We start from the raw sequence: 13,815 nt of genomic DNA on the forward strand, positions 1-13,815 counted from the left end.
TTCATCTTTTATCTAAAATTCAAATTTAACTGGGTGTCCTATATTTTTATTTGCTAAATCTGGCAACCCCAAAGTGGTTCTGCAAATCAGATAACTTGCTCCTCAGAATTTGGGGATTGATGATATTCTTAAGGCATATTTTCTGTGGTAATTTCCTTACAGCACATAACAAAGCATTATGAAATAAGGACAGAATGAAAAAAGAAAACAGGGTTAAACATTAGGTGAATAGAAGTGGGATAGTAAGAACTCAACGAGTTACCTATGAAAGCTACGAAATTTTTACGTTGTCAGAAGAGAGTGATATGAACATAATTCCAGCAAATACCCAAAGTTAGCTTCAGTCATTCTTCCAAATGCATTAAAATGTACATTTTCGTCCAGCGTCTTGATTTGGCATTCTTAGTGAAGTTCTCCCACTTACTTCAGTCTACATCCTTCTGTCTTCTGATATTTTTCCAGAAATACATTAAACAAAAGAATTGCACTTGTAACCATAGAACATCTAGTGTAGTTCATCAGTATTTGTGTGTGTGTATGTGTGTGTGTATAGAGATTTGAAAACATTTATACTCTCTACTACTTTTTCATTAAATGTGCTCCAACGCTTCTGAACAATGGTTATATCTAATAAAAAGTTGAGAGCAATAGTATATGTTAGTGAAGAATAGCAGAGATCCAAGATCACAAGATGCTTATTGGAGTTTTATAATGAAGTGGTTATTAATTTGGCAATAGAAAAGGCACGAAGGTGCAGAGAAAGGGGAAGCTGTCCAAGTGGTGAATTCATGGACTCTATTAATGAATGAAAAAATTAGGATAAATCAGTGTTAGACAAGAAGAAAATATTGGCTTTGAAGTACAATTGAACTTATTGAGGCCTCTGAGTAAGATTCTCTGGAGTAGTACCTAATTGTGTGGCTCTTTGCCTTCCGGCCATGTAGTTGAGTGATCAAAGGGCTGACCCCTGACCCAAGATGGGCGAAAACATTACTCACTCCTTGGAACACTAAACTTGAACTGTGAGACATAGAGAGAAGTTGCTGGACTTAAACCTGGTAACAGTGGTGCTCTAGAAAAAAGATAAGGAATTTCTACAGTCATAACCTTAGAAGCTGTCCTTACTCCTGCATTCCTTTAATTTTGGATTTCAGCTCTATCTTAGATTGCATGAACTAGTTCAGTATTTTTCCAACAGATGTCTTTGTGCTTAAGTTAGCTAGAATTTGCTTTTGGGCTGCTTGCAAGCAAAAAAAAAAAAAAAGTATGACGTTTTGAGGTCAATTTCATCTTTCATTTTGATTCTCATCCAATCAAAAATGCCAGATATTTTGTTAGTGAGGAAAGAGAGAGTGGTGAATGAGATGAACTTGATTTCTGCTTCATGGAGCTTTCAGTCTAGCAGAGAAAACAGACACTGATAAGTAATTAAAGTATAGAAATGGAAGGGTTCTATGCATTCATCAACAAATATTTATTGAGCATCTATAATATATAAGACACTGTTCTAAACCATTGGTACTCAGTAAAGAAAACAAAGATCCTTGCCCTTGTATCTTGTAGCAGGGTATGAAAGCAATAGATAATAAACATCGAAATATATAAATAAATAACATGGATTTAGAAGATGGTAATTGCTATGGGAAAAGAATTAAAAAGGGGATCAGAAGGAACAATATATCAAAAGGCCTAGAAGCCAGAGAGAAATGGCAGGTTGGAAAACTGAAAGATTATTAGAGCTAAGATACTGGCAACAAGGCAATGGCTCAAAATGAAGATGAAGAGGTTAGGTAAAGTAGATTGTTAAGGACTTTATAAGCCATTTTGAGGATTTTGAACTCATCCTAAGGCAATCCAAAGCCACTTAAGAGTTTTAAGCTATAGACTCACATGATCAGATTTGCATTTTAGATTTATCATTCTGCCTGCAACCTGGAAAACACATCTAAAGCAAACAGTAGTGGATGGGAGAGAGTAATTAGGAGGCTCTTGTCCTAGTCCAAATGAGAAATGGTGATGCTCTTGACTAGCATATGTTTCATGAATTGGAAAACAGTAGCTGTGTTAAAATGGCTGTTATTGAGGCTTAGATTTTCAGCTTCTCACATTTAGAACAGATTAATGCCTGTCCAGATTTATCTTCTGTTCTTTGGGCTTTGATGCTATATAAAGCCAATTTGAAATGTTGACCACTTTTTCATTGGCTTCACATCCATGAAGTTTAATTATGCCTCATCTTTAGGAACAAAAATATGATAAGTGGATATTTAAGGAGCTGTGGCAGCCGTAAGACAGGCATTCGTTGTACTCCCTATAGCATCTGTACCTAACTAGCCACATATTGTCCTCAAATTCTGAATCAATACAGGACAGAAGCAAACCAGGTATATACAACTTCTCTATTAACAGGGCCTTCCCTCTAAATTCGCATATTCTTCTCTTCCCCAGTGAGATAGTATAGACGATGTAGAAGAAAAACCACATGATCTTTTTACCACTCCACTGTTGGGTTTAAATGAAGGGTTACATTCCTTTAAGCGATGGGTCATTTGGCCTCATGATTTGTCATGACCTCTTATTACACTCACATAATATTTTTTAAAGGCAGTGCAACTAGACAAGTATTATGCTTGTTTGCTGCACAAGCAATCAGCACTTAGCCAGTATCATATGTATGTTAAGGTTATGCACTTCTGTAATAATTTGAATTTTTTTAAGTTTATTTCTTTATTTTGTGAGAGACAGGTGGGTGAGGGGCAGAGAGAGAGAGAGAATCTCAAGCAGGCTCCGCAATGCCAGCACAGAGCCTGAAGTTGGCCTCGAACTCATGACCTAGGGATTGTGACCTGAGCTAAAATCAAGAGCCAGACACTTAACTGACTGAGCCATCCAGGTGCCCCTGTAATTATTTGAATTTTTAATTTCTAGCTTATATACTAATCCCAACCTAAAGGGTCAGTTCCTTCTTTCCTTTGAGCTGGGTCTAGCTCAGGTTCTTTCAGCCTTAAAGATGTAGACAGAAATTGTATCTAACCTTCAACTCCATTGCTTGCCAGTCCCAAAATATAATAACAAAAAGAAAAAGAGACTTTCAATTTCCTTGTCATCCCTCCAAAAAGTTCCCCTCTTATTCTTGAGGAAGCAAACAAGGAAGAGTACCAAGTACCGCTTTACCATATTGAAACATTGTTGTCTGTGGTGCAATTGAATGTCTTTGGTTCTTGAGAAATCTGCCTTTCCTAAGGAAGCTGGGAGCGGAAGGAACTTACGGATATGGTTTGTAACTGTTCCCATTGCACTATCTTATTATAAGAACGTACTTTTTAAACATGGGTTTCCATCTTATATTACTTTGTGTCTTGGAGGCTCTCCCTCATGAATTACTTTGCATCTTGTTTGAAGTGAACCATTTTAAAATTTATATCCTGTCCTACTTTTATTTCAAGAACTTTACTTAAAATATCTTTTGTTCTCTTGCCCTGCTCAGATCTGCAATATGCATGCACATTTTATGCATTTCACACTCTTTAAGATAGAGAAAATAATATGCTAATTTGAATAGTGGTAAAATCAGAGTCAGGGTAGAGATTTTATTCTCAGAAGAGTGGACAGTGCAATATCTTCTTATGGCGTCTGTTCTCTCCATTGTTAGTATAAGTCATGTAAAAGACGTGATTTAGTAAAACAAGGCAGTAGAACATGAATTTGGGAGTACTCTCAATTTGATGAAGCCGCATAGTGGGTGTTTGCTCCTTGAGGGCAGTGAACATGTTCTACTCCCTTTTGTGTCACCTACTCCACCCAAGGAGTCAAGCATATACATACCAGTAGCTCAACATGTACTCAGATGAATGGAAAATATTGAAATTAATGGTAAATCCTTATGAGACATTTAATACTATATTTAATTTTACTAGAAAACACACAAAGATGGCCACAGAAGAGATTTTGACTAGGTTTTAAGTACTGGGTTTTGTCACTCTCTAGGACTAGGAAGTGGACACCCCCAAGGAAGGGAGCTGCTGGAGAGCAGACTAGAAATTAGACAAGTGGTCCTCCGATATGAGTACACAGAGTGCCAGGCACTACCTCCTGGAAGTGTCTGATTCAGTAGATCTGAAGTGGGGCCAGTGGCCCTCCCCAGTGATGCTGATTCTGCTAATCCAAGTAACCCACTTTAAAAACTACAGAATTAGACTTTTCGAGAGAGCTGGCTCAGCTGAGGGGACCTGGGCGTGCTGCCTTGCTGTGTGATCTTCACAGAGAAGGGGTGACTTCAGAGATGTCTGAGGGCAGTATCTAGAATAGTTTCAAGGGTCTTGCTTTCTCTTGATCAACAGGACTGATGGCTTCACTCTGGCAGGAAAAGGAGATAACGGTTTCACGAACTCAAATGAGACTTAAAATTAGCTGACGTAAATGAGATAGAAGTTGGAATGCATGGAATCAACTTAGTAATACTTTTAGCTAAGTTAACCTAATTTAGCAATGGAAGACCATGTACATACATATCTAAGCTAATTTATATATAGGTTATTCCCCGAAATATCCTTACACTGCAAGGAAAGTTTATGCTCTTTAGCTGACTGTGCACATGTCAAGGTAAATGGGGAAGGTGGAGAAAGGGCAGCCCAAGGAGAGAGGAAAGCCCATTCATCCTAGAGAAAGCATTTAGGAGAAACTACCCCCACCTTTCCCCCTGCCCACTAAAGGCTGTTTCCCAGGTAAATAGCCTTAGGAAGTTTCTGAAACAGTGGCAACAGCTTTGGTAACCAGGTATCATGGGAACACATTTCATCTAATTGCAGTATTGAAATGAAAACTACCTAAAATTTAGAACCGATTTCATATGCTTTGTTGTGTTCAGCTAATTAGGCTCTTGCATTTTAAAACTTGAGTATGAGGTTTTTGCATACTTATCTGTGTTTCTTCTGGATGAATTTTATGTAAGGCAGTAATCATTTAAGACTTTGGGGGATATTGACACTTTTTTCATTACAGGATTTCATGGACTCAGGTAGATTTTCTCAATTTGCCAACAAAAAGGAATAGAGAAATTATATTAAAATAAGCTGTGTCTTTAAAAAATGGTTGGTAACCAAATGGTCAATTGCTCGTATTTAATTTTAGTTTAAGTTTTGTTAATTTGAAAATATTTTTAAAAAAACTGCTTAGTGATCCTTTCAAGGAAAGACTCAGCTCATGTATAAAAAAAAAAAAAAAAAACACACATAAAAATGACTCTGGAGACCTTGGCTACACATCTAGCGGTCAAATATTTCAATGCTTCATTGCTCCCGTTCCTGTTACAGGTACATGTGACAGCGCTGCAGCTATGAGTGGAATTTTAAAGAGGAAGTTTGAAGAAGTTGACGGCTCTTCACCCTGCTCCTCTGTGCGGGAATCAGATGATGAAGTTTCCAGCAGCGAGAGTGCTGACAGTGGGGACAGTGTCAATCCATCCACTTCTAATCATTTTCCCCGTGAGTACAGAAACCATACCTTAAGCTAATTGTCTGGTTCTGCAGTGAAAATAATTGTATCATCTTGGTCATTGTTTTGAACCTTTATTACTAGTTTTGTTTTGTCCTTGTAATTGATTTAAAAGCAAAACATGATTAAGTAAAAAAAGAAGCATTTTTGAGGTATCAGTAGATTCTTTTATTTGGATTGCTTTTGGGAGTGGATTATTTTGATAGTGTTAACCAACTGATTCAATGAAAAAATGGTATTTTTTTAATTTTTTAAATGTTTATTTTTGAGAGAGAATGAGAGAGGGAGAGAGCAGGGGTGGGGCAGAGAGAGAGGGAGGCAGAGGATCTGAAGTAGACTCTGCGCTGTCAGCGCAGAGCCCAATGTGGGACTCAAACCCACAAACCCTGAGATCGTGACCTGAGCCGAAGACAGCCGCCTAACCGAGCCACCCAGGCGCCCACAAAATTGTATTTCATTATTATTAATTTTAAAAGGGAGCACCCTACTGAGAATATTTGGGGAAAGACAAGTCCAGACACAGAAATTTATCCTCCCAAAGCTGAAATGATATTCTGGGGCGGGAAAAAATAGATGTATTTGGGAGCGGGAAGTCTAAGTTATAATGAGAAAGAACGTGCCACCCCTGCAATAAGAGACAAGAAGGGTACAAAACTCTCCCAAGTGTGTAAGTGCATGCGGTTTATACTTCTTTCTACTCATTCCTTTATTCTTTATCCCCAAGAATAATATTTAAAGCCCACAAAGAAAAAATAGAGATGTATGCCTTCTCATTGATTCCTCTTTCTGTCACACTGTGTGTTAGCCAAAGCAGGCTTCAGGTTCTGAGCTGTCAGCACAGAGCCCCATGCAGGGCTTGAACTCACGAGGTATGAGATCACGACCTGAGCCGAAGTTAGACACTTAACTGACTGAGACACTCAGGCTCAGAGCCCCCAGAAAATTCTTAATACAATCTGCAAGCTAAAAGAAACTGGCTAGTAATAGCTAAATGATCTTCTTAAAGTTATTTTCCAACAGGAAGATTTTACCATATCATGATACCATGAGAGATAACTAGTCTTCGTTTTTCCATTTTTCAGTTAAGTGGCTGATTTTATTAATATGCAATCCTATAACATGGAATATAATTTGGAAATGTGAAAACCCAGAAAACCAAAAGAATAAACAATAATTTTAAAGGAAATAAAGATCTCAATAAAACTGTTGAGCATGAAACAAACTAAAATCAAAAGCATTCCTTTAAACAAGCAAAACTAATAGAAAATATAAAGAAAGAGCAATTATAATTATCACAACAAAAAAATCATAAAGTATTCAGGGACAAGGCAATTGTGTAATGTAAATAATCTGCAAATACATTTATATATGTCATGATGATATGAAATGAGCTTGTGTTTTTGATTTAAAAGAAGATACATGTGTACGTATTAGGTCTTAGTATTAACAGTGGTAATAACATCATTATCATCATCCAGTAGAGTTTTGTGAAGATCAACAGAACAAGTGAGATAATACACATGAAAGAACTTTACTAAGCACATTTTATATTGAAAATTATGATCATAGCTAATATTTATTGGGTATATAAATGCTTTAATAGCTTTGGAGCTATACAGCTCCAATGTAGGGATATACATTATCCCTACTCTTTCCGTCCATTCTAGAAGTACCACTACCTTCAGTTTATAGAGGAAATATGTAAGGCTCAGAGAGGCTAAACATCTTGCCCAAGGTCACACAGGATTTGAGCCTAGATATATATGTGTGTATGTGTGTACCTCACTCCATAGTCTTCACTTTTTCCATTATCTCATACTGCCCTTTAATTATATAGCATTGAACATATCTTTAAAATATTGTTTATTGTGGGGCGCTTGGGTGGCTCAGTTGTTTGAGCATCTGACTCTTGACATCGGCTGAGGTCATGATCCTAGGGTTGTGGGATCGAACCCTAAGTCAAGCTCCACGCTGAGCATGAAGACTGCTTGAGATTCTCTCTCTCTCTTTTTCCCTTTGCCCTGCTCCCCTGCTTGCATGCACTCTCTTTCTCTAAAATAAAGAATAAAAAATAAATGTTGTTTATTTTGAATTAGTGAAGAGGTAGGTTATGTTTCCAGATATAAAGATAAATAAAGTTATTAAAGCTTTCCATATTAATTTATAAATATTAGTATAGTCTCAAAAGCCTCAATTGGATTTTCTTAGAAGGTGATAGAATGATAAAAATCTATTTGGGAAAATAAGCTAATGAGAATAAAGGTATATTTTTAAAAAGACAGTATAAATGTTGAAAAGCCATTCCAGATATCAAATCATAGTGGAAAATTATTAATTTAACTTTTTTGATACTGTGCTAGATCTAGGAAAGTATAGAAAGTCTCAGCATGTTATATATAAGAGTTTAATGTGTAAGAATACAGTTTTACAGGGGTGCCTGGGTGACTCAGTCAATTGAGTGTCCAACTCTTGATTTTGGCTCAGGTCATGATCTCTCACTGTGAGATTGAGACCCACGTCAGGTTCTATGCAGACAACACAGAGCCTGCTTGGGATTCTCCCTCTCCCTCTCTTTCTCTCCCTCCCCCACATCCCAAAAGTATATGCTCTGTCTCTCTCAAAATAAGTAAAAACATTAAAAAAAAAAAAAGAATAGAGCCTTATAGAGCAATGGGGAAGGGAAGAAGTATGTAATAAATGGTGATGGTGTTAGAGTTTGAAATAGAAGTAATTTAGATACACATCTCACAACATATGCCAAAATATATTCCAGGTGGATTAAATAGATTAAAAAAAATCAAATTTTGGGGATATTGTTTATTTGTCAGACATGGGATCATTACCCAAGTTTTGAAGTAACAAAAAAAGTCACATTGCAAAATACTGATATTAAATATATTATTTATTATATTTAATTTAAAAACACATATGAATCTTTTAGATAACCTCCAGAGGCAATCCAAACAATAGGAAATATGATTAGCAAAATTTTAAAGCATGTAACAATAGTAATAATAATGCAGATTAAAATAATACTAATGAGATTCTGTTAGTATGAAATCACAGAAATTTTATCTCTGTGAGATTAGCACTCCTCTCCAGTAAAAACTGCTGATACCTAAGTGCTGGTGAAAGTCACTGTATAAATCATAGGTACATACATTGCTACTGATGGTAGTGAAATTTATTTATTTATTTATTTATTTATTTATTTATTTATTTATTTTAATATATGAAATTTATTGTCAAATTGGTTTCCATACAATACCCAGTGCTCATCCCAAAAGATGCCCTCTTCAATACCCATCACCTCCCCTTCCCTCCCTCCCACCCCCCATCAACCCTCAGTTTGTTCTAAGTTTTTAAGAGTCTCTTATGCTTTGGCTCTCTCCCACTCTAACCTCTTTGTTTTTTAGGGTTTTTTTCCCTTCCCTTCCCCGATGGGTTTCTGTTAAGTTTCTCAGGATCCACATAAGAGTGAAAGCATATGGTATCTGTCTTTCTCTGTATGGCTTATTTCACTTAGCATCACACTCTCCAGTTCCATCCACGTTGCTACAAAGGGCCATATTTCATTCTTTCTCATTGCCACGTAGTACTCCATTGTGTATATAAACCACAATTTCTTTATCCATTCATCAGTTGATGGACATTTCGGCTCTTTCCATAATTTGGCTATTGTTGAGAGTGCTGCTATAAACATTGGGGTACAAGTGCCCCTATGCATCAGCCCTCCTGTATCCCTTGGGTAAATTCCTAGCAGTGCTATTGCTGGGTCATAGGGTAGGTCTATTTTTAATTTTTTGAGGAACCTCCACACTGTTTTCCAGAGTGGCTGCACCAGTTTGCATTCCCACCAACAGTGCAAGAGGGTTCCCGTTTCTCCACATCCTCTCCAGCATCTATAGTCTCCTGATTTGTTCATTTTGGTCACTCTGACTGGCGTGAGGTGATATCTGAGTGTGGTTTTGATTTGTATTTCTCTGATGAGGAGCAATGTTGAGCATCTTTTCATGTGCCTGTTGGCCATCTGGTTGTCTTCTTTAGGGAAGTGTCTATTCATGTTTTCTGCCCATTTCTTCACTGGATTATTTGTTTTTTGGGTGTGGAGTTTGGTGAGTTCTTTATAGATTTTGGATACCAGCCCTTTGTCTGATATGTCATTTGCAAATATCTTTTCCCATTCCGTTGGTTGCCTTTTAGTTTTGTTGATTGTTTCCTTTGCTGTGCAGAAGCTTTTTATTTTGATGGTAGTGAAATTTAGAAAGCACTTGGGAAATATAAGAGCCATAATAATATTCATATCTATGAGTCTGTACTTCAGATAATTTACCTGAAGGGAGAAACATCAAAAATGAGGGGAAAACTACATCAATGAAAATGTTGGTGGTTAGTGGTAGTATCAAAAAATGGGAGTAGGAGGTGGGGAAGAGAAAAGTAACATGTCTAAGAGCAGGGAAATGATCCATTAAATTATGGTGACTTACACAATTATTTTCATAATAGTTGTGAAGATCTTCTGGCAGTATATAAAATGCTCATGAGATAAAATTAAGAAAAACATGGGTGCCTGAGTGGCTCAGTCCGTTAAGCATCTGACTTCAGCTCAGGTCATGATCTCACAGTTCGTGAGTAAGCCCCGCATCGGGTGAGCTCGAGCCTTGCTTCGGGTGAGCCCCACTTCTCTCTGTCTCTCTCTGCCTCTCGTGGGATTCTCTCTCTCTCTCTCCCTCCCTCTATCTCTCTCTCTCTCTGCCCCTAGCTTACTTGAACCCTCTCTCAAGAAAGAAAGAGAGAAAGAAAGAAAGAAACCAGAATACAAAATTTTACTTCTATTGTCATAAAGGCAAGAAATGGTATGGCCCCTTAGCACTGAAAATGATTTGATTTTTTGAGGTATTAAAAAGATGAATGAATTTTCGTATTTATTAATTTTCATTTCTGTTGATATTTTATGTCTCCCTCAACAAATAAATCTTAAACTTAACCTAATATGATGACTGTCATTCAAATTGTGTTTATGTATGTGGACAGCAGATTGATTGAAATGGCATGATCCGCTAAATCATCCAGTTTCTTCGCTAACTTGTAAAGGCTTTAATAAGTTATGTGTAATTGAAGTGATTTTTCTATTGAAGAAAATAGACACATTTAATGATGTCCAAAAACTTATCAAAATGTTTCAGCTCATTGTTTATTATCAGTGGTGGCTGGCAATGTGTTCGTTTACTAAATTGCTGATTTAACTGTATTAAATGAAACCTGGCAGAGATTTTTCACAATTTTTAGAAATTTAATTGATTTAATTAAACAATGCCCTTGTCATTTAGTAGTCTGCTTAGTTTACCATATTTTTATTATGGAGAGGGAGAAGAATAGTAGGAAAAGCAAAGAATCAAGAGATAAAAATTCTGCCTAGAATATTTACTGTATGAAAGACCTGGGCATATTAACTAATGTGAAAGGGGTAGTTAAAAGGGTTTCTTGTTTCTAGAAATGTATTTCAGATTATTCACTAGTCCTAAAATTGATATGCAAATTTTAAAAATATGTTTTATTTCTTTTTTCATCTAGATTAAAATATGTACTTATCAGCAGTGGTCTTATCTGCATGTAAATCTGTGGATCTAAACTTTTAGGAATATTATTAGTGGTGAATCCTGTTTCTTTAATATATGTCTCTACTTTCAGAAAAAAAACCTGTCTTAGAGTAAAGAATGATTTTTGATGACTATCAAATTTGTGTGGCATTAGGAAACCAAATTTAGTTTCACATTGAGATTTTTTGTAATGTGGTTATTTAAATCTCACCATCATGAGCTCATCTTTCAAATTAAAAATATCCCATGTACTCAGTACTTTGCAGGGATTAACATATTGTGTAACAACATTTTGTTATCATTACAAATACAGGCATTGATAAGATTGGTATGTGTCAGCAGCTATAGTAGTAAAAAATTCCATGCTATTCTAAGCATTCTTAGATATTCAATTTGTAGCACATCACATTATAACAATAAAAGCTTCAAAATATAAATCAATAAGGAAATTAGGCCTCTTTTCATGGACTTCTGAGTTTTGCTAGGCAACTAGCATGCTTACCAGCCATCAACCAAGGTCACATCGTGTACTTCCCTTGAGATAGAAGCATCTGGATTCTGTATTGCTGTGGAACGCCTTGTTTCATCAAATCCCTGTGGCTCCATAGCCAATCAGCCTGTACTTGAGCACTGTCGAAAGGAAAGCTGCAGAGAAGCTAGAGAGGAATGATTTTTTTCCTGCCCTTTCAAGGTTCTTGGCACTTCACACGAGTAATGAGAAGCTATGTGATGAAACATCCTCCCGAAAGGAACACATTATTTTTCCCGAAACAGTGTTTCTACAAATATATATACAGTATTTAGGAAGTGAAAATATCAAGAGGTAAAAGGATAGATCTTCTAAGCTACATATGAAAGCAGGTAGTAGACGTTTTACATAGGGTTGCGATTTTTTCATTTAAAAAACACTTTCACATTCTTGAGTTCATTTCTATCCAAGAATTGTTGTCTGATTAGAAGCTATTATTGTAACTATATTCTAAAAGTAGAAATCACCATTCAGAGATATATTCCTAATTTACCCAAGGGCTGAGATTATAATCTGTTTCCCTCCCTCCCTCTTTCTTTTCTTACTTGTCTCCCTTTTCTCTCTGAATACACAGACATACATATGCTACCATGTGCACCCAAGTCAGCCTGTTTCTCCAGTATCTCTTCCGTCCCACTGACTGCACATTTCTTAAAGAGGTTTGAGATAAAGAATCCACAGAAAACAGATTTTGACATGAAACTTTGTACTAGAAGTAACCTATTCTCTTAACCTAGCAGTTAAAATGCATTGAAAATTTAGTTTCAGTTTCAACAAATAGAGTATATCTTATGTTACAGGCTCTGAGTTAAGTGCTTTCAGACATGACAAAATAATAGACTACAAGTAGTAAATACAACTTAAGATACAGGAGCAGATCATGTCTATCCAGCAGTGTGGTTTACTTTGAGAACTTACTATCCCATAGATAAATGTAGCAATCTATCCCTGAATCTTTGATTTTTCAAACAATAGAGGAGTGTTCAGGCAGAAACCTAACACAGGTGTATCAAGGGAAGTCTTTGATTAAGCAGGAGGTAGGGTCACGTGACCCTCAAAATCTCCTGTCTACTCTGTGATAATATGATTCAAAGAACAAGGATCAAAATAGCATCTTAAGTTAGAGCTGAGACCAAGTAAGAAAAAATAAGCAGCATAGGTCAAGACACCTCTGCAAAGCTACTGTTAAAATAAGAGATCTCCAGACCCTCTGCATCCCCTTATGTTGAAGAAGAACCTTTTAGCATGGCCTTGGAAGATCAGACCTGGAACCAGTTGCAGATGTGCTTATACGAGGTCAGTGTCCCCATCCAAACAGCAGACATAGAGCAGTTGAATCTGTAGGTATTTAGTTGGTTGGGGATATGAAAGTTAAGTAGTTGGGAGAATTTGGAGTGTAGGAAGATAGATATGAGTTAGTGGTCCATTTAGAAAATACTCATAGGAATGCACTGTAAAGTCCAATTCCAATACAATGGAGTTGTTTTCAGATCATTTCATCTGAGAGATCTGAGAGATCCAGTGTGATGAATCAGAGATAGTTAACCATTGCTGCCTCCTCTGGCATTTAGACAATCCTTCAGGCTGAAATGTCTTCTCTGCCTCCCAATCTCTATGAAGTTCTATACCCGCTTTAAGGTTCACATCAAATACTTCTTTCTCCGTGAAAACTTTACCACGTCTCTCATTTTACCCTGCTCTTTACTAAGTCTTTTGGTATTTCACCAACATTCAAAACTTTGGCAGTGGTTTTCTATATTCTTTCCATCCCAGTATTTCCCCCCAAACCATGATGTCAGTAGGCATATGATGGCTCACTGAACCATTAGCCTCATATTTCCTTGACCACCTCTATTCTGAAGTCTTTATTTCTATTCTATTTATGTCCTTTACCTCCATTTCAGTCAGCTGTTTATGTCCACAGCCTCATCCAGAATATTGTTACAAATTAGAACAGCTCTACCACCAATCAAATTTCAGTGTTCCACACTCAGACCACAACCCCTTTTCCTTCCATGTCCTTCCTCCCCAACTCCTTTTTTTTACCTCATCCTCTTGTTTTCCCCAGTAAAGCACCCACCTCTTGTTTTTACATATCTTTCTACCCTTTACCATTTACTTCATTATTTGGTTTTTTTCTTTTGTTTTTTTTTTTTTTGTTTTTTTTTTTGTTTTAATTTGGAGGCCAGGACT

The 13,815-nt window shown here is 36.6% G+C and overlaps 1 protein-coding gene across 1 annotated transcript in view; it reads left to right on the forward strand.

Moving 5' to 3' along the window:
* The first annotated feature begins 5,305 nt into the window (after positions 1 to 5,305).
* The window catches only part of CSRNP3 (cysteine and serine rich nuclear protein 3), a 75,999-nt gene continuing 67,489 nt past the window's right edge, over positions 5,306 to 13,815 (forward strand). The window contains exon 1 of the mRNA XM_042952824.1: positions 5,306 to 5,483. Coding sequence (XP_042808758.1) covers positions 5,336 to 5,483 — 148 coding nt within the window. The 5' untranslated portion in view covers positions 5,306 to 5,335. The remainder of the gene's footprint in view (positions 5,484 to 13,815) is intronic.

The sequence above is a fragment of the Panthera leo genome, chromosome C1, assembly GCF_018350215.1.
Source record: "Panthera leo isolate Ple1 chromosome C1, P.leo_Ple1_pat1.1, whole genome shotgun sequence".
NCBI classification, from domain to species: domain Eukaryota; kingdom Metazoa; phylum Chordata; class Mammalia; order Carnivora; family Felidae; genus Panthera; species Panthera leo.